General features: G+C 45.3%; 1 protein-coding gene across 1 annotated transcript in view; it reads right to left on the bottom strand.

The window, feature by feature from the left end:
• Positions 1-9895: 9895 nt before the first annotated feature.
• The window catches only part of WLS (Wnt ligand secretion mediator), a 255794-nt gene continuing 240023 nt past the window's right edge, over positions 9896-25666 (bottom strand). The window contains exon 12 of the mRNA XM_069641933.1: positions 9896-11017. Within this exon, the coding sequence (XP_069498034.1) occupies positions 10908-11017 (110 nt within the window). The 3' untranslated portion in view covers positions 9896-10907. The remainder of the gene's footprint in view (positions 11018-25666) is intronic.

Genomic DNA, 25666 nt, shown 5'->3' with positions numbered 1-25666 from the left:
ACTTGCACGATCCGAATGTCACCTGGCCTAGTAGGGTTGCTGTCTGTCTTCCCCCTGTTTCCCCCTCCCTTGCCTTGTAGCACCTTGAAACACTAGTGTATAAGCACGTTATAAATGCAATATCATATCATCTTTGACAGACAATATCTCACTTTCTATAGGAGATCATGATCCATCATTACCTTTGCTTTACTCTCGATAGACACCTGTAAACATACTGGGACGAGACATTACGAGCAGACTGAACATGACAATCTCATTCACAAAGGAATAGTGTGCTCCACACCAGGCATACACATGCTCAATGTAAGACAGATTGTTCAAGGGTATTGCTGAAGCAAGGTACAGAGGGGGGTGCCAGTGGACCCAGAAATGTTCCAGTATTGGACTGACATTGCTATTTTGTGGCTTCCAGGCATTACAGGGAAGATGTGGCGGGTTCCAAATGAGTATCTATTCAGGCCAGAGCTACCCATAGACGAGCCAGAGGGAACAATAGTGCCAATAGAAATAGAGGCACTGGTGGCAAGAGAGGATTGGATTGCAGTACATGGGATGGATGACAGGATGGGGAGCAAGATCACACTGGCCACCCTATATGCCCAATGTGAGACAGCTGAGATTCCTGCGTGAAACATTTGAGATGTTGGGCTGAGGGTGCCTCGATTTGGGGGGGGTGATTTTAATCTGGTGCTGGTGGTCAGCAAAGGGGGCGGGTCCAAAAGCGGCAGAGGCGGCGAACAGAGCTTTGCGTGACCTTCTGTGGGACCATTTCTGGGTCGACGTCTGGCAGAGTCACTTTCCCAGTCCAGGGGGTTACACATTCTTCTCCCCCGCATCAGACCTCTACCAGGATAGATTTATTGCTAGTTTCTCAAGAGTGAGAGTGTGAGATACGGCACCTACTGTTGAGCCGATCACTTGGTCGGACCACGAGAGAGTGATGTCGGAATGGGCGGTACGGACACCACAGCAGCACTTCCGTTGGCAGGGCAACAACAACCTTCTGCGAGACCTGGTATTCTGGGAATTCTTAGGGAATGAGATGTGTGCATAATTCAAGGTTAATGAGAATGGGGAGACAGGAATGTCCGTGGTTTGGGATGCAGCCAAGGCCACGTTCAGGGGGCTCCTCATCGCTGAAGTGTCACAGAAAAAGAGTGAGCGGGGGTTGATTGAGGCGAGGATCCAGAAGGAGATAAACGATGCAGGCCCAATTGGATCAGGATGATGTAGATAGGGAGAAAAACCTGGGGGAGATGAGGGATAAGAGGCAGGAACTTCATACTGTATTAATTGGGGAGGTGGTAAACAAGATGAGGTACACAAGCTAGCACTACTATGAACATAGTGACAGGGTAGAGATGCTCCTTGCAAACAGAGAGAGGGTGCAGGATGGATAGGAGAATGGACAGTCTGAAGGGTAGTGCCAAGTTTTTGGTGAGTAGGGGGGAGCACATTGTGTCACGGTTTGCAGATTTTCATTGAGAGTTCTACGCTAAACCAGTGGAGCCGGTGCTGGATGAAGTACGGTGTTACCTAGTCAACCAACGGCTGCCTGCGCTTTCGGGGGCAGAGAGGGTGACGCTTGAAGGGGAGGTGACGCAGGAAGAGGCGGTCCTGGCAATTGCGAGAATAAAGACTGGGAATGCCCCGGGAGAGGATGGTAGATCAACTGAGCAACACCTGTGCCTGCACCCTGGGAGTGGATGAGTTTAACACAGATTTCTATAAACAGTACCAGTGCACACTGGCGGCATAGTTGGTTACACTATTGAATTCTTAATGGGGGGGGGGAGGGAAGACCCCAACCTGCTGATACTCCTCCGGGCACCGATAGCAGTTATCCCGAAGCTGGGGAAGGATCGAACCAATTGTGCATCGTATAGGCCCATATTTCTGCTTAATGTGGATGCAGAGATTTTCGCAAGGGTCCTCGCGTCGCGATTGGAGACATGCCTTCCCTGGTAGATCCACCCAGATCAGACGGGTTTTGTGATGCACAGGCAGGGGGTGGACAATATGCAAAAGATGCTACACATTCTTACTACCCCGGTGGTGAGGTAGGAAGGGACACTGCCATTATTTTTGGATGCTCAGAAGGCCTTCGATCAGGGTAGCTGGGCCTTTATGGGGCAGGTCTTCTCAGCCATAGGGATGGGCCCAAGATTGAGGGGTTGGTTGTCGCTGCTGTATTCTGCACAGACGGATAGGGTGGCGGCCAATGGGAAGGAGTCTCAGGTCTTTCCGCTGCAGCGGGGCACGCAACAGGGATGTCCACTCTCCCCTCTGCTCTACGTATTGGTTATGGAGCCGTGGGCGGCGGCGATCAGGGCAGATGTGGGGATAAGGGGGTGTCTTTGTGGGAGTGTGGAATGCAAGATTAGCCTCTTCGCGGATGATGCCCTTTTCTATGTTACCAAGATGGTGCAGTCAGTGCCCCCCCTTGTTGGAAACCCTGTAGCGATATGGGAAAGTATCAGACTTTAAAGTTAACCTGGGGAAATCTGTAGCCTACAAGGTGGGGGGTTGTCAGAGGTAGAAAAACACTATATTGGGGGGCTGCCATTCCAGGTGAAGGAGGATTCCTTCCGCTATCTGGGGATACAAGTAACACGCCGCTAGGGTGACCTTTTCTATAAGAATTATTTACCATTGTAGTCGGAGGTCAAAAAAGATATGGAAAGGTGGGGGAGATGGGGCCATCGTGGATGGCGTGCCTAAACCGTATTAAAATGACGGGGTTAGCCAAATTTCTCTTTCGGTCTCGCGTGTTACTGGTAATGATTCCATCATCCTATGCGGAAGTTAGAGCAGCTATGCTGAAATGTATTTAGGCTGTGAGGAAGCAGAGGGTAGGGGAGGAGGGGAGGTTTGGGTTCCCAGACCTGGAGATATATTATAGGGCGACTCAGCTTCGGGCTGTGGTGGACCACTTCAACCTGCACTCTGACAAGCAATGGGTCCCAGTGGACAACGTAATCATTGCCTTTGAGTTGTATTTGGGCCCTACCCCTGCGGGATGGGATTGAGGACTAGTCTGCGTTCCAGCTCTGGCATGAAGCAGGGCTAACCAGGGCGTGGCAACTGTGGGAAGGGGGTGACTTCGTCACATTGGACAGACTGGAGGAGTGTCTGATTGTTGGAAACTATTGCCATTCCGGTACTTACAGCTGAAGTGGGTTCTGACGGAGGCCCTATGGGGTGATAACTTGAGGAGGGAATTGACCGTCTTTGACCGGCTCCTGCTAAAGGTAAGGGGGCTCCAGGCGACTGATTTCGGGGTTATACAAGATGATCCTATTGGCGGAACCCCAGGGACCCACTTCCAGCTAGGACTCTATGGGAGCAAGACTTGGGGTGGGGGGGGGGGGGACATCAATGATACACTGTGTGTACAGATGTGTAGGGAGGCAACACGTTCGACGATCTCTCTGCAGTACAGGCACCAAGCCCTGAAGCGGATAAATAGATGGCACTACCCACCAGCAGTGATAGCCAAGATGTCCAAGGGGAATCACCCACAATGCTGGAAGTGCCATCGGGAAAAAAGGGACATGTGGAAGGGGTGCTCTAGGGTCCAAACATACTGGAGGGATGTCCCATCATGGATAAAAGGGTTGGACGAGATGCATAGGGAGCTCTCACCGTGGCTTCTCCACTTTGGGGTATGGCTGAAGGAGAGCGAGCGAGGTGGAAGATGGGCATATGCTACAGATTAGGTTGGTCGCTGCTTGATGCTGCCTTGCTCAATGGTGGAAGTACCTGCTCATGCCTGGGGAAAGGGAATGGGTGGAAATAATCCGGGTGATATACGTCATGGAACACCTTACACATTTCTTGGATGAAACCAGGGCTTATATTGTAGGGTTATGGCTCCCCTTTTTTTGAGAAGTATGGGTGTTGAACGGGGGGGTCCGCCCACTGTGGGGAGGAGGGGATGGGCTCAGTGAAAGGGGGACTGCTGCATTGATGTGCTGGACATTTTGAGAGTTTGTTGGGAAAATATGTCTCACCGTAGAGAAACCAACACCTGCCTCAAGGCGTTGGACCTGTTCTGCCGGCAAAAGGGTGTTAATCTTAGTATGAATTCTCTGGAGTCACTGGGAACTTGCTGCATGAGGGGAAGGGGGTTGTAGGGAAGGGGCGGAGAGGGGGGGATTGGGTTTCTTGAGAAGGGGTTTCATGTGAGTTTGTACCGTAATGCTGGAAATGCTAATAAAATGTAATTTTGAGAAAAAGTGGTTGGCGAGTTGGGAGAGGTCATAGACCAGAGCTCTGCTACCTGTCACATTGCATGTAAATCCAGAGGAATACCTAAAACAAAATTGTACGTATATAGACTCAGTATCAGGATCTACAGAATGTGGTTACATGACTGAACTCCACGTATAGCAGTGCTAATAAATCAATCACTTACCTTACAGCATAATATGAATGTTCACTTGATGGCGTAAGTCGCGCTATCGGGACACCAAGCCTGCCAATGTGGTTACTGAAATTGAAGTAAAAGGGAGGCTCAGGTTGCTGAATTAGCCGTGCCCGGCTGCCTTAAGTTACCATATTCTATCTGGGTAGGTCTAACCGACGTGTGTACGGTACAATACCTCTGTGGAAGCAAATTGGATGTGGTTGTATTCAGGTTGCCCTGCCTGACCACCCTACCTGCCCCTCAGGGCCAGAATATCTGCCTTCACTCCTGCAACAATATCAACCATCGAGATTGCTGCACGACACAATGATGTTTTAACGCTCCGAGAACGGACTCAGAGCCGGTGTGGGCGCAAGTGCCTAGTACACTTGGAAATTTAGTTTCATGGGATGCCTGGCGGAAAGATCGAAGATATTCAAGTCGCATAGAAAAAAGTAATCATGCAAAACCAGATGTGTAGCACCTATGCTACTAGTTAGTCGATACTAAATGTTATCTTAAACTGGGTGCATGTATATACTGGCATTATGATTGCGATCTTAAACCTAAAAGGCAGGTAACTCCAGTACCACAAAAGTCGAAATAACAGCATCCCCACGATGGATTCTGTACATAACAAAAGAAAAGGATAATATGCCAACTCATTCGTGATCAATGAATATTGAATACATTACATCATGTTCCAAACTTGCATCTTAATAGGTTTACCTGGATTGAAAGTACGGTCAAAGTTGTTGTAACATCCAATTAAGCAAGCGGACTAGATTATAGTGTACAAAAACACAACATAACCATACATGGGGAGAACCATAGAACATGAGTTTGTGACACAGAAACAAACCTTTGCATAACTGATGTGAATAATCTATACACCAGAGTCAAAACAGAAATATTGCATTCCTTCACAGAGTCAACTATCATTCTCTAGTTGGTTGATCTCTCAATGATGGGAGCCAATTTACATATTTAGTGTGCCACACCTTAAAAACCTGATGGTGTATGCAGTCAGAATATGTTCTCTATTATCCTACAAGACGCTGCTTCAGGACGCGATGCATAAAGGAGGAAAACGATTGACAATTCATAGTTTATCTATGTAAATCTCGCTTTTGAAATGTAACAGGTCAGTCATGTTCATGATGGTTAACGGGTTATCAGTGTCCACATTGCTCAAAGTTCAGTAAGTTCTTGGGCTGAAATGATGACATTTTTCTGTCAGCATAAATGTCTGATGCACACTCCTGGAAACAATAGTAGTGAGAAACCTACATCAGAGTAATTTTTATTTATGAAAAGCGTCCAGTCTATCGCTCCAGAATGCTTCTTGTTGCTCGAGTATCTTGTGATACTTAGTCTCAAATTGGTAAAGTTTACAACCTCTAGGATGTAGAACCTAAGCTGGGTCAGTTGGGGGATGCTTATGCTGCAGGAAATGCCTGGCTACTGGTGGTTCTGATGTTGGACTTCTGTTCGTTCCACCATATCCAGTGTTCGACTAGTTTGGCCTATATACATTGGGCCACACAGACACTTTATAGAGGAGCTGACATTCTGTGTGTTGCATGTTGAGTAGTAGCATAATTTGATTTATTTCTCCGGTTCTTGTATGTACTACTAGCTCTACTTTGGTGATGTTATTAGAATTGTCGCATGATAAGCAGGGACATGTACAAGTGTTTTTAGGTTTCTGTCCTGCTCCTCTCAGAGGTTGTGTTTTCACCAGTAAAAGTAATTGCTTCTTTGGAAGGCGAAGATGTGTTTCTCAGCGAAGAGGTTCTCCAGTTTGCCATTGCAGTTAAGTAGAGGCCAATGTTTTGATATAGACCTTTTGATTTTGGTAGATTGGATACTGTACTTGCTAACAAGCACTATTGAACTTTCAGTGGTGGTAGTTGCTGTCTTGGTTGTCAAAAAGGAATGACCGTTCTTTGATGGCAACTTTTGCTTGGCTTCTTAAAGTTTCTGCCCATCCTCTGGCCTGGAACACATTCATCTTTGTTTTCAGTAATCGCTCACATTACTCCTCTCTGTTAACAATGCGTTTAACTCCTAGTAGTTGAGTGTAGGGAAAACTCGATAGTTGAAGGTGGGTGAAAGCTCATTCTGTGTAACATTTGCAATCATTGTTGCAGGGACGTCATTTCACCAAAATGCCAGGGGTAGCGGAAGTGACATCACATTACCCTTGGCCCCTGATGACAACACAGGAAGTTATGGCATTTGACCCCACCCGAAGTGATATCACGGGAAGTGATGGAACACGACCTTTCATCCATTGACAAAACAGGAAGTGACATCACATAGCATTGTACACTATGAAAAATTTGGTTACGATATCACTATAATGTGATGTAGATTTCATGCAAGAATGGATCACCATATACAGCGTTAAGATCAGTGTGTATAGGCCCATATTACCAAATTACTATGAATGCAAGCAGAGCTCTATGACCAAATCATAATGTGTTATTTTAAGCGCTTTATATAGACAAAATATACACCCAATATCACCCAACCTGTGTTGGTACTCATTTATCGACCTCAGAAGGATGAAAGGCCGAGTTGAGGCGTTTAAGAAAAGACTAAATCAGTGACTCACCCCCTGAAGTGTGCCTGAAATAAACCTTTATGAGTCTAGCAATTATTGTATAGAATTCCAGAAAGACACATTTTTTGGTTTCCTATTCTTTCTTATTTGGGGTCAGTGCTGAAAGTGTTAGAATGGTGGCACTCCTGCTCTTATTTTTCTTCTTCTTTTTTTAAAGGGCCTGAACAAGAAAGGCAGCCATTCCAGGAGCTTGCATTACAAAAAACGAAAGAAAAAAATATATATATATTTTTTTTTTTCCAGAGGTCGCAAGGGAGACCACAGAGATCGCAGTTGCGACCTCTGGCGACCCCTAAATGACGTCCCTGCATGGTTGGTGTTTAGAACAAAGGCCATTTACCAGTTTAAACTATATGACCAAAAACGCCAGTCAAAACTGCCCAGCAGATTTTCCCCTGGTATTTCTCCTGGACAGAAAAGGATTTTGTTAGACCAGCATTCTAAGAGTCGCATTCATTGCAGACTGCACAAAGACTTTAATTTACTTATATTCCTGAAAGAAATGTTTTTTTGTACTAAATATCCCTTGTAGTAAACGTTGAAGCTCATTTTCCTTTTCTCACATTATGGCTATCCACATTCAAACAGGTTAATTCCCTAACTGTCACACACAATTGTTGCTCTTCCTAGTTTAGAGATGAGACTTCTTGCCTGATTCAACCTCCTTTACAGACCCCTTTTCAATGTTCACCAACGTTCAAGTACAGGTAGGCCGTACTGCCTACCTGCACCAAAAGATTTCATATATGGATTGTCCACATATCCAAGTCCACCCATGTATTGTCACTGCCATTTACAACCCACCACATCCTGGTCAGAATGTCACTCAAACTCACCCCATTGTAAAAAGCTCACTTCTTCCTGTCAAATCAGGTATCTTACCTATTGCGTGTTCATTTGCAATCAAAAGACAGCAGGGTTCTTCCCTGAGCATGGTATCAGGTAATATTATCCCCATACATATGGTCGCCTATATAATATCGCCGGGAAAAGGTTATGGCGATATTATATGGGTGACCATATATATAAGGACAGGGGCAGCGGGGATTTGCGGGGGTGTCCCCCGCATGTTCCATGTAATAATGTCCCCACAAAAAACGGCAGTTTTTCAGCGATTCTTTTGCATGGCGATATTTTTGAGGGGACATTATTACATGGAACCCTGTGCATTTACCTCAGACAGCTTTTGACACCAGCGTCAACACTTGGTTGATTTTTAAGCAGTTCGCCCGCACCCCTTCAGCAATCACCTCCCGCAATGCGTTGCCTCTCCCTCCATTGTCAGCAACCCCCCCCCCCCAAAATAGACATTGTCGCAAAGCCCGGCATCTCTGGCCACGTTCCATCCACCGCTACAGCCCTTCCATTGTACTGGGGATATTTGAAATAAAAGCCATCTGCAGTTCTTCACGGACTCCTTAAACTATGTCTAAGACGTTGCAGATTTGCTTCAGATAGCCCCTTTCATTTACAACACATACTGATATGCGCATGTGCAATCTGCAGCCCGCATTCATTTCTTTCTTGGAGTGGTCCATGTTAATATTTAAGTCAGCCAAGTCTGCTGAAGTCGGAGAACAGTACAGTTTGGATGGTGGCCTATTACTTTTATAGGAGAGTGTGGAGGAAGCCATCCCCACAACCATTCTGTTTTAACAGTTTCCCTCTTCATTTATTGAAGAAAAAAAAAAATAAGTTCTTTAAAAGTTACACTAATGTCCAAGCACCAAAACAACAAGATGGCGCCTCTCAGATGCATAATCAAAAGTCTTTTATATATACTCCATTTCGCATACCACTGTTCTAGCCTCATCCAGCTCCACACAAATCCTGAAAGCACCCAACCAAGTTGCAAGCTGATCTATTGGTGCCATGCCATTGAGACAGCTTTTTATTCAATGATTTTTTTAATGAATAGTGAAATAGTTTATTTTTATTTTGGGGTCCCCCCTAAACACCCAATCCCCTATTGTTTTTTCTCCATTCCCGACCCCCCCCTAGAATTCTCAGATTCGTTTTTTCATTGGAACAGGTTCATGAAAAAACTCAATGACGTTGGACCGATCTATTTAGGACAGTGGCTCCAGGATTCTGGGACGCACAGCCTCTTCCTTGTTGACTGGCTGGAATACTCATGCAGTGGTGGAGGTGCTCTTTAATTAGGTGAAAGAAGCTCAGGCTTCCTAGTACACATTAAAGCAAACCCAATAGCACACAGACTAAAAGCTCACAGAAAATGCAATGCAACATGAAAAGTGGTCTTCTCTCGCCCCATGATTCCATCTCCAATTCACTTTCCAACCTAGGCTGGCTTCCCTTCCACTCCCAACTTAAATTTCACTTCCTTGACCTCGTCTTTACATCTCTTCATGACCTTGCCCCTCCTTACCTCTCCTCTCCTCTCTCCTTCTATGCCCGCTCTCGCTCCCTGCGCTCTGCTGATCTCTTTTACTCTGTTCCCCCACCTCCTTGTGCCTCTTCTCGTTTCCGCTCCTTTCAGCTCCTTGCCCCCCTACATTGGAATTCCCTTCCTTTCACTATCCGCTCCATGTCCACCTATCCCTCCTTAAAATCACTCCTTCACCACCCTCCCCGACTCCTCTCCCCTTCCTCCTCTTTTCTCCTCCCAACACCATCTTCCTGTTCCTTTATCTTTCCCTGTCTCCCCTATGATCTCCACCCTCCCTACTACTCTCCTTTTCTCTTCCTTCTCAAATGCAAATTGTTCCAAATGCTGTTTTTCTGGTTCCATTCATGTATATTATTATTGCTTCCATGTTCCATGTTTTCTTGTTAAACTGTAAAGTGCTTTGGAGTAAAGCGCTATATAAACAATAAAATACAAACACAAACAGTGGAAAGCAATAAATGGCACTTTATTTTTGTATTTAAATTGGCCATTCAAGAAGTGTCAATGGTTACAGGACTGAAGTACAAATTCAATATCACATGAAACGATACATGAGAATATGGCAATGAGTTCTACTTATGTAGTTTGCCAAATATATAAAAACATATCTACATCATAATATATGGAACAGTTAGGGTGCTGTACATGAACAATTTAGTTTGGAAAATGAAAGAACAAACGCCATAGGTTTTGCCAAAAACAATTCTTCACAAACATGTATGCCGATCCAACAGGTATAGATTTGTCAGATTAAATGATGGTCTGGATAACACCATCAAAAATGGAAGATTTCATCTTGAACATAGTGGGGATGAGCCAGTACAGAAGAAATAAAAAATATAAAAAAAAAAAAAAAAAAAAAAAAAAGGAGTGTACGATATCTTTCCACATTTGAAATAAATGAGTACTCCAAGGCACACTAAATTACCAGAAACCGTAACATCTAATACGGACTAAAAACCTTTGTCACGTTGGCCATGGGCAATATATTGAATAATAATTCCCCAAGTGTCCGCCATTTCCTACATACATACTCCAGGATGAAAGAAAAAGAAGAAAAGGGCATGTTGGGACTTTTTCAAAACAACACTGTATAACATATGTTTGTTACTTAATGTTTAAAAACCTAGCGATTATAAAAAGATTTAAAGGAGCTGTAACCTCAAACTGATATGGACTGTCATTCTCCAAGCCATTTCAATAAATGTGTGAACATTTCCGATTTCAGTACAAAATATTGACAGACCTTTAAGAACAATAATAAAACTATGCACCACCATTCAATAGAAAAATCCCACACATATATGCGCGGACGCTGCTCTCTCAAAAAGAGAAAATAGAACTATAAATACTGGGTATTCGTAAATTAAGCTATTTTATACATGTGGACAAAGTTTGCAAACTACATTTGTGCAGCAAAGCATCCCAGGCATGGTGCCATTCTGGGAGTAAGCAAATTACTCCTGAGCCTCTTTGCCAGCTAGCTTGTAGACTTCAGTTGGTCCATCGACATGGGTGATCGTGGTGGTCAGTTGAAGCTCCTCCCCGCTACCCATTCCTAGGTCACCTAAAATAGAAATGTACTTTAATATATGTAGTCTTAACCAAATCGCAACATATCTCAAATTCAAGAAATCATACTATAGTACATTGTTCTGATATTTATTGATTGAACAAAGCTAACAATATTTTGATTAAACTTTTTTTTTTTTAAATCTTTCAAACGTTCCACAAATACATTAAAAATAAATTACACAATAAATACAACTATACCTAAAAATGAAAGCAAAACGTGCCTACCATTTTTCCATAAACCAATCCAATCTGAATCTGACCCACCCGATTACATCCACACTTGGATGGGGAGTGGGGGGGGGGGGTCACAATCTCTTGATGCTAGTTATCCCTGGATGGAGTTTCAGTATGCATGGATTGACAAAAAGGTCTTTGAAAAAGAGGAAGGTTGCACCCCTTACCCCACCAATTTGTATCAGCAGGCTGGTAACAAACAACATTTAGAAGACAATGGTTTGTACTGCATCGACAGACGCTCCACTATAATCCTATTACCATAACACAGGACTTCCATTTTAGAAATTCTAGGGCCAATTTTTATGGCCCCTAAACTTTGCCTGTTCTCCATTTTTACTTCTGCATTACTGACCTATTTTTTGTGGCCAGAGAGACTTCAGAGGAAGTGTGCTTCCCACTGCAACCCCTTTTCAGTCATTTTGAGAATATGGTCCTGGATCTCTAAATGGGGTGCCAATCCCAGTGGTGCTTTCTAATCACCCTATTGGTGCCTCGGCAGCAGCCGTTTACTTTTGGCTTCAGCAAGGGTGCAATCAGTGATTTGGTGGCCCAATATACCTGGACTCATTTTATTTTTATGGTGTGCGAATCGGACACTGAGGCAAAGCACACAGATTTTAGAATGGCTGAAAATGGAGCAGGCCATTTGGAGGTTATATCGAGACTGGCCTTAGGAATATCGAGACCTAAGATGTCTTTACTGAAGTTGGTATGCCACCTGAAATTTGAAACTTCTTTGTACGCCGTGTGTTAGGCAAGATTGTATACAGTACCCTTTGGGTGCACCACAACAACCCTGACCTCATGGCAATAGGAACCCAACCTTAAAAGTCTGTACTACACAGGTTGGTAGTGCGGTCGAGTAGCCAGGCTCATCTCAAGATGTGTCAATGTGAACTGTATGGGAGTTAGAGATTCAGTGACAATGTCCAAATAAACTCTTACACACAAGGGGCCTCATTATAAGTTTGCCGGTCCGGTAACAACGGTACCGGTAAGCTTGCTGGTACGGTTACCAGACTGGCAAACTACGAGTTCTGCTCACGGGTGCCTTCCCGTCTGCCAGGTCTGACCTGGCAGGCGTACTGGCAGCCGCAAGCAGAGCATGTCAGATGCAACGGCACCATTCAAGAATGGTGCCGGTGCATCCGACCTCCACATTCCCATTGAGTCCTATGGGGCTCAAATGGGAATGGGGAGCATTTTATTCCGGCGCCCGCGAACGGAAAATTACCGGGTCTGGCAGGCCGTAATGACCTGGTAATTGCCATTCGTGGGTGCTGGAAATATTTGCAAGTTTGGCAGCAGCCTGCCAGTTTTACCAGCAATGCTACCGCCAGGCTTGTGATGAGGCCCAAGGTTTCTTGATTAAACAATTATTAATTTATTTACCAGTCAGTTATAGTAAGCATTCTTCAGAAGGGACCAATGTTAAGAAAAACACAAATACACTTCAAAAATAATACACAATCTTACTTTTCTAAATCAGCAAATACCCATTTGGGATGGTTCAGACACTACCTATACCCTCCGGTGACTTCAATTGCTAGGGTGCTGTAGACATGAATATATCACTGTTTGCATTTAGACTTTCTTAGGAGAGGGTCAAGGAAAAGAGGGATCAGAGTAGAACAAGTATTCACATAATGATTCTTAAGCATGTAAGTACTTTCAATAACCCCCCCTATGTCAAGTCAGTTAACCCTTTCCTGGAAGGAAGGCAAAAACACTTAAAGGAGAGAAGAGTTATTCAGGGAGCCAGGCCAGCCAATGTTTACGTTAGCAAAATTCAAGGTGGACTGAAGCAGGTAAGCAGAAAGGCTTTAACAATGTTTTAAAAGTCTTGGTAGAATAGACGAAATCAAAGAAGGGCCACAGGCTGATTAGGCTTATGAGGTAAAGAAGCCGATAGCGACTCTACAAATGCAACTACGCAAGTCTCAGACGACAAGTGGCTACACAAGAGATAAGTTCTTAAACTGTACAGTACCTTTAGGTTGAAGAAAAGGTGCAGCAGAGGACTTCTGTTCCTGTGCAGCTCTGCAGATCCCGCTGTTCCTGGGCTTCAGTCGTAGAGACAAGAGGGAGGACGTCTTGGGACTCCTGCACTGCAATGGGATGGTCACCGCTCGCAACCGGCAATCTCCAAACAAGTGGCACTTTGGTGTTTGGTCTTTGGCGGGATTCACTTGTGAAGCCTGTCTCTGGCTCCAGCGTGTCTGGCAGGGCAGGAAGCGAGGGAGGTGCCCAAAACTCCCTGTGCTTAGTCTCCTTGGTTACAGGAATGCTTGAAGGTGATTGGCTGGCTGGCCTTCCTTGGAGGACAGCCACCCTGCTGCGTGAGTGACAGTTAGGCAGCGAATAGAAACTTGCATAAAAGGCGAGGTCTTTTGCAAGGTAAGCCAAGTCAACCACTGGACGAAGGAATCCGAAGCTGAAACTGGAAGAGAAGCTTGCTGCACCCTCCTGGACTGTTGGTTTGCCCGATGAAGCCCTGCTGCAGTGAATTTGCCTCGACTAGAGAAGCCCTGCAAAGGACGACTTCTCCCCTTGGATTGGTGGGACCAATCAACCCCAACACTAACTCGACTGAAACCCCTCTCTCGGCTGGCTGTACTTCCGTTGTAGGAACCGAGTGCTAGGAGACGGGAACACCGGAATGGAGTGCACTGTTTTTAAGCCAGACCCAAACTCGAAGAAGATCCTCCAGACTCTCTCGAAGCAGGGCTGACTGTAACGCTCACCTTGTATCCACAGGGACGCCTCTGGACTGGTCTGGGACAACGCTGGGCTCTCTGCAACTCACCCTGGCTTCGTTCAGCTTGGGATCAGTTCTAGGAAATAGGAGGGATGATTTAGCGACTCTCCTGGTCTCCCAAGGCCCACCTCCCAGTATTCCATTGTGTTTTTTCCCCTTGGGACTTAGCTCACCTCGATTTTCATAATGCCGCACTCTCTGTCCTGCCGAGCTAGGCAGGGGCGCGTCATTGGCTTGGCCTGCCGAGTTACTTCACTGGCGTTAACCTGGAGTCCAGACCGGCTGCGACTCCCCCTTTTCAGGTAACTCTTTAGATAATTGTTCGAATAACCTTTTGTCTTGCAGAGGCTGATGGAGAAAGCCGAGGACGACTACAGAGTTCAAGAAGGTAAGGATGCGCTAGTTGCGGCGCTGAGAGCGTCCTTGTAAGTGAGCTGACCTGTGCTTTGTTTCTTCTCAGGTCGTGGAGAATTCCTGGAAGCGAAGATGGAGAAGGACAGGACGCCCAAAGTGATGTTCGGAGTGGCGTAGGCCTTCCAGAGATGGTAAGTAGTTTCTAATACTTGCCTCTTTAGTCCTGAATAAGTGGCAGAGGAGCGATGGAAAAGTCCTCGAAGGCTTCTACTGGATGGAAGAGCTGGAGCTGAGAAGGTAAGAATAGCGATGTTCTTCCAAGTTGTTCGCCCGAGCAGGCCAGGATACAGAGCAGGGCTTGGTGAACATCACACTGCAAAGGCAGAATTACGCGAAGCGCGTGCCTCGGGTCGGGCATGGTTTAAATACCCGACAGGTATCTCAGGTGCCTTAGGGGCGGACCCCACCCTGAAGCTAGCCTGCGTGCTGCAGTTCCCCAATAATCTTCGCGGGGGCAGCCATGTTCACCCATTGCCCATTGGGAACCATACTTGCCAAGAGCGCCTGGTGCCAACGGCGCCAGGATTGTGACCAAGGCACCCGTAGCAGGCTAGTGTGGGTCTTTCTGACCTTGGAACAGTACTGAGGTGGGGGCCATGGTGCCCAAGACCCATAGCCTCAGTTCGAGGTCGTGACACTGACCAAGCCTGAGCCACCTCAACAGAATGCTGGACCCCAGAAGCAAGGAAACCCTACAAGGTGTCCAAGAACCACGGTGGTGCTATTCATGAGAAGCTGAAACCGCAAAGTGCTGCTGATCTGAACTTTGGCCATTGCTGCTGCCGATCTTTGAATCGTAGTGCAGGAGTCCCCAGATGTCCTCCCTCTTGTCCTCACGACTGAGGCCCAGGAACAACAGGATCTGCCATACTACAACAGGAACAGAAGCTAGCTGGAACCATTTCTTCAGACCTAAGGGGTACTTACCTCTTGTTGTGTGGCTTACTTGAAACCATTTGAGATTTGCATGGACTGCTCTTTGCAAAGTTGCATGCAGCTTTGCCCTTCACAAGCTTCCCAGCTTGTGGCCCAACAGGGATTTCTTTTTCAACAAACTCTTAACATTGTGCAAGACTTTTACTTATCTATAAGAAGTGCCTCAGCTCCCCTAGACTTTGCTCAATTGACATTGGCTGTCCTGGCTCCCTGAAAGGCTCTTCTAACCTAACTTTGTGTTTAACTATCCCACCAAAAAGTCATACATATCTTACTTGTAGAGCTGGGAAAGGGTTAATCTACATTGCATTGGGGGTGGGGGGGTTCAAAAGAGCTTACCCGTTTGAGAAACTTGTTAACCATTGTTTCCTTCCCTAACCTTTTCCTTTTTGCCACAACTTCAGTATTACCATTTAAGCGTGAAAAGTGATATATTCATGTCCACAGTGTCCTAGCAATTGAAGTCACCTCAGGGTGTAAGAAAATATATGTGCCATCCCAAAAAGGGTATCTACTTACTTTATTGACCTGAAGGAGTGCATTTGAAGTGTATTTTGATCGTTGCCAATTCCTCCCTTCTGAAGAAGGCTTATTTTAAAACTGACTTAAATTAATAATTATTTTATCAAGAAACCATGAGTATAAGTGTTACTTGGATACTCGTCACTGTGAAACTATGTTGCAATCCTACAGCTCACATTGACCCCTCTTGAGATAAACCTGGCTGCTCAGTCACTCTACCAACTTGTGTAATACAGACTTACACCAAAGGACAAGGCTGGTGTAGTCTCCCACAGGGTACTACATACAATCTTGCCTAACACAGGGCTTTCTCGCGATTCACAGATCCAAAATTCACAAAAAGTTGAGATGCCTTCCGAAAATCCTTTGAGTGCCACATATCTTCAAGGCATGAGCAACATCCAGTGAACGCAAAGTCCTTTCTGCCGGCGTGGAAGGGTTCGGGAAGAAAACTGGTAGAACCAAAATCTTGTTGAGTTGAAATGCTCAAGGAAGCTTCGGCATAAAGGTGGGGTGGGTGCACAGCAAAACCCTTGTATAGTGGAAGAACACAGGCTGCTTGCAAGCGATGGCCTGGATCTGCCCGACCCGTTTGGCCGAGGTGATCGCCACAAGGAAAGCCATACACGAGAGAAACTTCAGCGGGCCTGATGCAGTAGTTCAAACTAGGGGGCCTGTGAGCTTTATCAACCACACGTCGAGCTCCCAAGCTTCAGCAAGAGCCTTCACTGGTGAAAAGTCTTGAAAAAGGACTTTGTGGAACTCCTTGATGAGCCTGTGCGACCACATCGATGGCTTACCAGGAGTCCTAGTGTAAAGAGATATGGCAGGTGTGATAGAGGTGTGTGCCAGGCCAACCTGGGCCAGGGAAAGCAGGTACAGAAGGCGCTGCAGATCTGTGACCTGCAGAGGCATAATCTTCTGAGTCCTACACCACACAGTCGTTTCCTCAAAGGATAGCCAGCCAGCCAATCAGGACTGGTTGCATTCCTAGAGACAAAGGACAGGGTCTGGAACCTCCCTCACATCCTGTCTTTCCAGACACACTGGAACCAGAGGTGGGCTTCAGGGTTGAAGCCCGCCAAAGGCATAACCAACAAAGGGCTCAACTCGGCCTCGACACAGTGTAAATCCCAAGAAAGACCTCAAACAGGAAATGGCGAAAAAAGAAGACCGGACCATTTTGACAAAATGCTCACCCATGGGCGCTATGCTGCAGCTGAGGATTCAGCCTGTGGTAGAAAAGCACAATTGTAGGTAAATTAAACCACTGCCACTAGCCGTTTAAAATAGTGAGGGCAACATAAAAAATGTTACATGTGAATGTGGGATAAGGGGCTACTAGGTAACCCCCCCCCCCTCCGAGCACTCCACATAAAATGATGTGTGCTGGACCCACAAAGAGAACAGAAGTTCACACAAGAAAAAGGTATTTATACCTTAATGGAGTTTGTCAGACTCCAAAAACAGAGGAAACGCATAATCCAAATCAGATCAAAACATGAGTGAGGAAAGGGCTCTCACTCCAGGGTTAAAATGAAAAAAGTCCTAAGTCCAGCAAAAGAGCTGGGGGTCTCCATGGTTGAAGGGAATTAGCACAGAAATTAGAATTGTCCCAAACACTGTACTGCGATACAAAGTTGGTATTTTGCGTTTTCTGCGGTTGCAATGAGATGCATCTTTGAATGCCCTCACTGTGCAAAGATCGGTTTGAGTGTGCTGGTGTCCAATTCCCACTCATGTTCCTGTACTATTTGCCTGCTTAAGCTGACTGCTAACAAGTTATGCTTCCATAGAATATGCTGCACTTGTAAAAGTTTTTGTCTCTTTGGTCCCTACTTTCAAATACTCTATGAGAGCATGGACCACTCCAGACAATGGGCCTCATTACGAGTTTGGCGGTGGCTATGGTGCCTCCAAACTGGGCTCCATTACCGGGTTCCTGCAATGGGGATTTACCGGGTCATTCTGACATAGGAGGACCCAGTAATTCCTCCTTGCAGGAACCATTCCCATTTGAGCCCTCATAGGGCTCAATGGGAATGGGGAGGCAGGTAACAACGGGCACATTACAAGTGTCCCGTGTTACCTCCCTCTTCCCCTCGCAGGACCCGGAAAAGAAGTCTGGTTTTACCAGACGTCTGATCCAGGTCCTGCAAAGGGAAACTCCTAATAGGCACTCCCGTAATGAAGAGGGCCGTTCCCGTACCGGCCCCCTTCTTTACAGGAGCGCCAGGGTCGTAATGAGGCCCAATGTGTTCTCCCTTGTTTGTTGATGTAAAACACTGGTTGTGTTTTCTGTATTGAGAACACTATTCATTTAAAGGCTTCCCTGAATAGTTCAATGACATTTCCACGGCTAAAAGTTCTAGGAATCTTATCTGCCTCTTGACCACCTTCCTTGTGTTGTGAGGTGCTGGTAATGCTCCTTACAACCAGTCATGGGATGCGTAGGTTATGGTTATCTGAAATGGTTTGAGAAGAAGTTTTTCATTTGTCCTCCGCTTCAGTGGTAACACCATTTCTTGCGGAGACTACTCTTCATGGCATCCCACTCGCCATTTGCTTAAGACAAATGGAATGTCAAGAAATGCTGCAACATGCGCATGTGGAGTCATGCACGATGGATCATGTACATGCAAGATGCCATCATGCCTAACAGTTTCATGTCCCCTGTCCCGGTTTATCTGATAGCTGGCACAGTAACTTTGGATGTGTGCCAGCAATGTGTGTACCCTTTCTTGTGATAGGTAAGTGATGCCCAGATTTCTGTCTGCAATAGCTCCCAAGAACCTTTTTTTTTTTACTTTGGGTTAAGATTGATTTTTTTTTTCATGGTTGCTGGATTATGCCTAGTTCTTGTAGGAGACGGTTTCCCAGAGTGTGTAATAGGCATTGCTTAGCACTGATCCCAGTTACCAGCCAGTCTTGATATGGAAAGACTGGGATTCCTTTGAGGTGGAGGTGAATAGCCACCAACGCGAGCACTTGGTGAACACTGGAGGTGGTGAGCCAATTTCAAAAGGAATAATCTTGAAAGTCTGATCTAATTTTAAACTCATATATTTTCGAAGGCCCAGGAACATTGTCATATGAAATTATTCAACTTTCAGATCGAAAAATGTTGCCATGTAATCCCAGTTTTTGAGGAGGGAAATTACCTTTTGTAGTGTGGTCATTTGGGACATTTTTGGTTTTACATATTAGGTTATGGTCTAGAACGGGTCTTTGTTATGCTGTTTTTTGGGGGCCAGGAAAATAGACAGTACATTCCCTGGTTTACCTGATGTGAAGGAATCTTCTTGATGGCTCGTTTGGCTACAAGTGTCTGAAACTACCTCCAGAACATAGACTAATTTTTCAGGAAGAGGTCCGACTCCTGCCGGATGCTAGCCTGGGTTTCTTACTAACAGGGATGGACTGGGAACTAAAAGAGGCCCTGGAAATATTCACTGGGGACCAAAAGAGGCCCTGGAAATAAAGTTCAAAGTGGCCCTGTATGACACCTTTTCAGCAAGCCCAATGCTTTTCCTATGAGAAAATTTGGAAATACCACAGAAAAGAGGCCCAGGGTGCAGCGGCCCACCGGGAAATCTCCAGAGTTCCCTATAGGCCAGTCCACCCCTGCTTACTAATTCAATGCAGTACCCCAGTTGTATTGTTGATAGTACTCACTTGTCTGACGTTTATACCCTCCAATGCATGGGTGAATGCCGTTATGCGACCTCCTACTTGAAAGACAGGGAACTTTAAGTGGGGAGTCATTCAGCGGCAGAGGCAGCTTCTCTTTGAGCCTGCCCTCTAACATGCTCTTCCGCTTAAGAAAACCTACATAACCTTGGCTTATACCATGCACCAGACGGGGCCTGTATGATGCCACAGTGAGCGTGTTGTGGATGAAAATTCCAACTTCCTGCAGAGGTCCCCCTTAGTTGGTATGGCCCATCAGACACACCACTTAATGTTCTTACTTGGCTTTTTCTAGTGCCTCATTCACCGCTGTGCCAAAAGAGATTAATTTCTTCAAATGACATGTTAAGAAATGTTGATGCCTGGCTTAAATTCTGAGCCTTGTAACCATACATGGCTCTTAACAGTGGATTCTGCAACAAGTCTGTTTTCTGAGTCTACAGCATTCTTCAGGAGTGCAATTGCAGACTGTTTCCCCCTCGCTTACAGCCTTGTCTATAGCGCGCTGAAAGTGTTCATGAGCATAAAATCGTCCAAATAGTCCCATTGGGGGTGTTAGGCAAGATTGTATGTAGTAACCCTGTGGGAGACTACACCAGCCTTATCCTCTTGGCAATAGGTAACCAAACCTTTGGTATAGGCCTGTACTACGCAAGTGGGTAAAGTGACTGAGCAGCGAGGATTATCTCAAGAGGGGTCAATGTGAACTGTAGGGTTATAACAGAGATTCACAGTGACATGCATTCAAATAATTATACTCACGGTTTGATTAAAATAATTATTTATTAATTCAACTGTCAGTTTTAAAATAAGCCTGCTTTAGAAGGGGAGCAATTGGCAATAATAAAATGCACTTCAAAAATACACTCCTTCAGTTTCAGTTAAGTAAGAAGTGTCTACAGGGAGCCAGGTTTTTGTAGCAAAAATAATCACTGTTAGCCAACAAGCTGGGAGGCTTGTGAGAAGCAAAGATGCAAGCAACTCTACGGCAGAAAATGCAAGTCTCCAGTCAGAACAAGCAAGCTACACACAACCAGAGTTAAGTACCCAGAGTGATATAGTACCTTACATAGTACCTCAAGTCTGAAGGAAGGGATCCAGCTGGCTTCTGTACCTGTTGTAGACCTGCAGATCCTGTTATTCCTGGGCCTCAGTTGTGGGGACAAGAGGGAGGACATCCGGGCACTATGGTTTGAAGGTTGGCGGCAGCAATGGGCACAATTCAGATCAGCTGCACTTCGCGGTTTCAGGTACTCGCAAATAGCACCACAGCGGTTCTTGGATACTTATGGGCTCCCCTTGTTTCTGGGTGCCAGCACACTGTTGAGGTGGCTCAGGCTTGGGCAGTACTGCTTCGAGGGAGACCAGAGGATCTTCTGGAGCTCGGGTCTGGCTTAAAAACAATGCACTCGATTCTGGTGTTCCTGTCCCCTGGCACTCGGCTCCAGCAACAGCAAAAAAGTACAGCCAGCAGGGAGAGGGGTTCCAGTCAAGTTCGTCTTGTGGTCAGTTGGTCCCACCAACACAAGGGAAGAAGTCGTCCGTTCCCGGCTTCTTTAGTCGATTCAAATAATGGAGGTTCTGCACTGCATTAGGGCTTCGCCAGGCAAACCAACAGTCCAAGAGGGTGCAGCAAGCTTCTCTTCCAGTTTCTTCTTTGGTTCCTTCGTCCAGTGGTCTACTATGCCTTCCTTGCAAAAGACCTCGCCTTTTACACAAATTTCTCTCATTCATTTGCAGCCTAGCTGTCATGCACACAGCAGGGTGGCTGTCCTGCAAGGACAGCCAACTAGCCAGTCACCTTTGGATGCATTCCTGTAACCAAGGAGACTAAGCACTTGGAGTTTCGGGAACCTCCCTTGCTTCCTGCCCTGCCAGACATGCTGGAGCCAAAGGCGGGCTTCACCAGTGAATCCAGCCAAAGACAGAAAGGAACAAAGGGACCAGACCTGGTCTGGCGCACAGAGTCAATCTCAAGAAGGACCTTACAAACAAGAAATGGTGAAAAAAGAAGACCATGCCATTATAGCAAAATGGGCACCCATGGGTGCAATACTGCAGCTGAGGATTCAGCCTGTGGTAAAAACACAAAATGGTAGGAAAATTAAACCACTGCCACCAGCCATTAAATGTTGTAAGGCCAACATAAAAATGTTACATGAGAAGGTAGACAAAGGGGATACTAAGTAACCCCTCCAGCACTCTATGTAAGATAGTGTGTGCTGGTCTACGAAGAGAAAAAGGTCAAGTAAATTTCACCTTACTACTCTTGGAAACAGTAGTTTATACAAGAGAAGGTTATTAAACCTTAATAGAAATCCAAAGGACTACTCTGACAATGCACTGAAGGTGCTGTGTGTAACAATACAAAACAAAATGATGCCTATGGAGTTTGTCAGACTCCAAAACCAAAAGAAACAGAATCCAAATCAGAGAAATACTAGAGTGAGAAAAAGGTGTCACTCAGGATAAAAATTAAAAAATCCTAAAGTCCAGCACAAGAGCTGGGGATCTCTAAGGTAGAAGGGAATTAGCACAGGAATGAGAATTCTCCCTAACACTGGCATCAATTGTACCTGGCCACTAGTGCGGTAGAATCTGCTACTGTGGCCTGGAAAGCAAATGACATGGCCGCTTTCTTGCCTAAAACAAATCTTTTTGCTTGGTTAATCTGGCAGGAATTCATTTTTAGAAAGGGGTGTTCTGCCCCTTTTACACGTGTTCGTGGCCACTAAAGAATCTGGGGTTAACTGACCCCTAGTACTGGGTCTGTGTGCACTGGTTTATATTTCTACTAAACCCACGGGTTGACTAGTTTTGTTAGCAGAGGGTTAAGAAGAGATGGATTCTCCATTTCATAGTCTTTAACAGAGTTATATATTGGGCAACTGGTTTCTTCTCAGAGTGGGTCCTCATTGAAATCTGTGTCCGCCTCGGACTCCTGCATGTCAATCCCAAAGGTTTGTGTTGCTCTGCATGTCATTATATAAATTAGGATCTGTGGGTGAGAATATGCTAGGAGTATCCTTATCTGGTGCCAAGAAATTGTTATATGGGTCGATATCCTGCTCGTAAATGAATACCTCGGCCTCTGAGTAATCATCTGCTTGAGTGAGGCGTAGAGAAGCCCTGCAACGCTCCACCAGGAAACATGCAACCCACAGGGTAAAACGGCCCAGCACACCTCTTGCAGGGAGAACAAGGTTTATTTCCATAAAAAAAGACAAAGAAGTGCCTGCAAAGGACTCTGCTGCCACAGAGCACTCTGACGAAATCAACATGGGCGTGGTACAAAGCGGCACAACTGATGTAAACCGCATAGGTTACAGATCCATGTAGCTGGTTGGTGTGACCCTATATATAGGCGGCCTGCTCCATATAGACGGCCAGCTCATTGGTCTCAGCTTCTCCTGTCCATCTTTGTCCACGTGGGGTTCTCCGTTGCACGTCATCGGGTGCAAAGTCTGTAATTGCAAATTCCAAGCACAAATCAGAACATTCCCTATCCGTGGCCTAATGTGCACCCGGTACTGCAGACATGGGCGCAGAAAATACTCTGAGGTCGGTCTTGCAAACCCCAGATTGATCCCTGGTCTCGCCGGCATCGCTCCAGTTCTTCTCACCCCGGCTTAAATGTTTTACTTTCCCTCCCTGGCACCCCGCAGCACAAATCACAGTGGTTCAGGACAGGTTTGCTGTGGTCTTTCTGATGAACAGTCTAATGGTCAGTGTTCTGGGGCTGGCTGGTATTCTGGAATGCTGGGGTCTTGAGACGGGGGCATCTGGGAGCTATAAGTTAGGGGTTTGGACCAGGTGATGATCGGAGGATTGTGTCCTTCTCATGAGATAAGTGACCACAGGGAGCTCTCTGCCGCCCAATAGCCTTGTAGGGGGCATTCCTATTAGGATACAAATGCTCGCTGTATGAGACAAAGGTTTATGGATGTCCGTGAATTCTGACTGTTATTTATGCTGCAACGCAACCCTGCATGTACATGTTCTGAGCCTGAGCCCACTGTCCTGGCAACAATTTCAAGATGGCTACTATATTCTAAAATGGCGTTTCATTCCCAGTACAAACTATACTCGAGCACATATCCTGCCCCCAATACAGCTATCAGCACTCCGACTCCCCCCCCCACCCCCTCACCTCCCCAAGCATCTACAACCAATCTTAGGCCTCTGCCATATCTGAAACCTCTTGGGACTCTGGGACAATCGCCCCCGCTTCCTAACAGAGGTCAATCTCACCATGTGTTTCGTGTAACTGATTTTTCAATAGCCACCCTCTGATGGTATCATGCTTTCTTTTAATGGGGCGTTTTTGTATAAATTCCAACTTACATTGTCCATGGTTTCCTGAAACCTTTGCTTGGTCCATGTGCCCGACGGGAACATGTTCTTGTGGTACATTGACTGCCCCCTAAGCCTTTCTTCTGCATTAGATAAGGTGTAATGAGGTAGAAATATTTTTTCTGTTTCGGAGTCGAAGATTGACTTGACTTATGTTCCAACATAAAACAATCGATGCAGATGATAGGTAGTTGAACTCATTAAATAAAGCACTAGATGTTTAGCGTTTCTAGCAAAATTTCAATTTTTCACCAACAATGTGTGTTTGCTTCCAACACGATGGTGGGAAAAAAAACATTAACACGTTGTTAGGACAATTTTTCTGAAGTCCAATTAAGGGCTTAGTAAAACCATTCAACTGAGGCAGTACAAGACTCCACTCTAAGTATAGGGCTGTACCACCCGAGTACATGGTACAGCAGACAGAGCAGCCAAGCTTACCTAGGAGGGAGAGGGCTGTAAATCAGTAGAAATGAAATTGTAATCCAAATGGTCCAAAGAAACACTGAATGATGTAAGTAAAAATAAATGATTTATTTATATAAAAAGGTAGGCCCAGATAAATCTGGGGTAAATAAGAATCCTCCATGGATGGCATTCATGTAACCCAGAATCAAGCCTTCTTAAGCTCATTTTAGCGCCTCGATGCCCGTGGGCTGCAGTGCGCTCTACAAATCTAAATAAATAAGCACCAACACATTATATGAAATCAGAATTATTAAAAAAAATAACACTATACTTGAAGGTATACAGACCAAAGTATAAACCTCATTTGGAATACCCAACAGTAGTTCTAGGGAAGTCAAAACCTTTTCATACACATTCAGTATAGGTCACACCTATTCTTGGAGAGTAAAAACCAATGGTTACTTTCACAATTACATTCAGTAATGCACGGGCAGTAGACCCCATCAGTTGTACAGAGACACTGTACAAATCACATAATCATTCAACTGGACAATATACCTTGTGAATAGCGGAACACTTACTCCAGGTTACAGTAAAAACCTATAACTACTTGTGATAAAGTTATACTAGGTGAGAAAAACCTAAGGATGTAATATTCAATTACAGGTGCTTTTGAGATCAGTGAAACAAAGATTGAGATACGCAGTAACTCTTGTAACTTATTTTTGGGGTGGTACACAGCTAACACAAGGTAAGTAAAACCCATATACTTTTTATTTCTCACAAAGAGTCCAGGTTAGATCTTTCCCAACTACACAAGTGACTGAAGTAGGACTTATAAGGGGCAGTTGGAACTGACAGTTTACTTTCCCTGTGTTATCTAACCCAAATGTTACACTTTATTGAATTACTCAAAGTTAGTCTAGGTAACGACCTAACACAGACTTATTCTGGACAGGCTAACAGCAAGTCAGAGGAAGCAAGACCCATTTGGGGGACACTCATACAGTTAACCTGCAGGAATAATCTGGTGAAACCAACATTACTTTTGGGAAGAGGCACAACCTAATCACAGGTGAATAATATACCTTCACATCTACTATTAGAATGGCAAAACGGTTTCTAAGGAAGGAAAGAAGTGAACCATACTTTTAAGAATAGTGCATCACATTTATTAATCTGTTGTAACTAAGCCGAGAACCTACTTGTAACCCCTGCGCCCGGATACCTTTGGGTCTGGAGCGCATTACAAATAATAAACAAACACATCCTAGGCAAGTAAGAACTTTTGTAACTGTTCACTCCTAGAGTTACAGTTACCAA

The sequence above is a fragment of the Ambystoma mexicanum genome, chromosome 1q, assembly GCF_040938575.1.
Source record: "Ambystoma mexicanum isolate Mex_15411 chromosome 1q, UKY_AmexF1_1, whole genome shotgun sequence".
In the NCBI taxonomy this organism is placed as follows: Eukaryota; Metazoa; Chordata; class Amphibia; order Caudata; family Ambystomatidae; genus Ambystoma; species Ambystoma mexicanum.
Note: the sequence above shows the minus strand (reverse complement) of the source record. Positions and strands in the feature narration are given on the sequence as shown.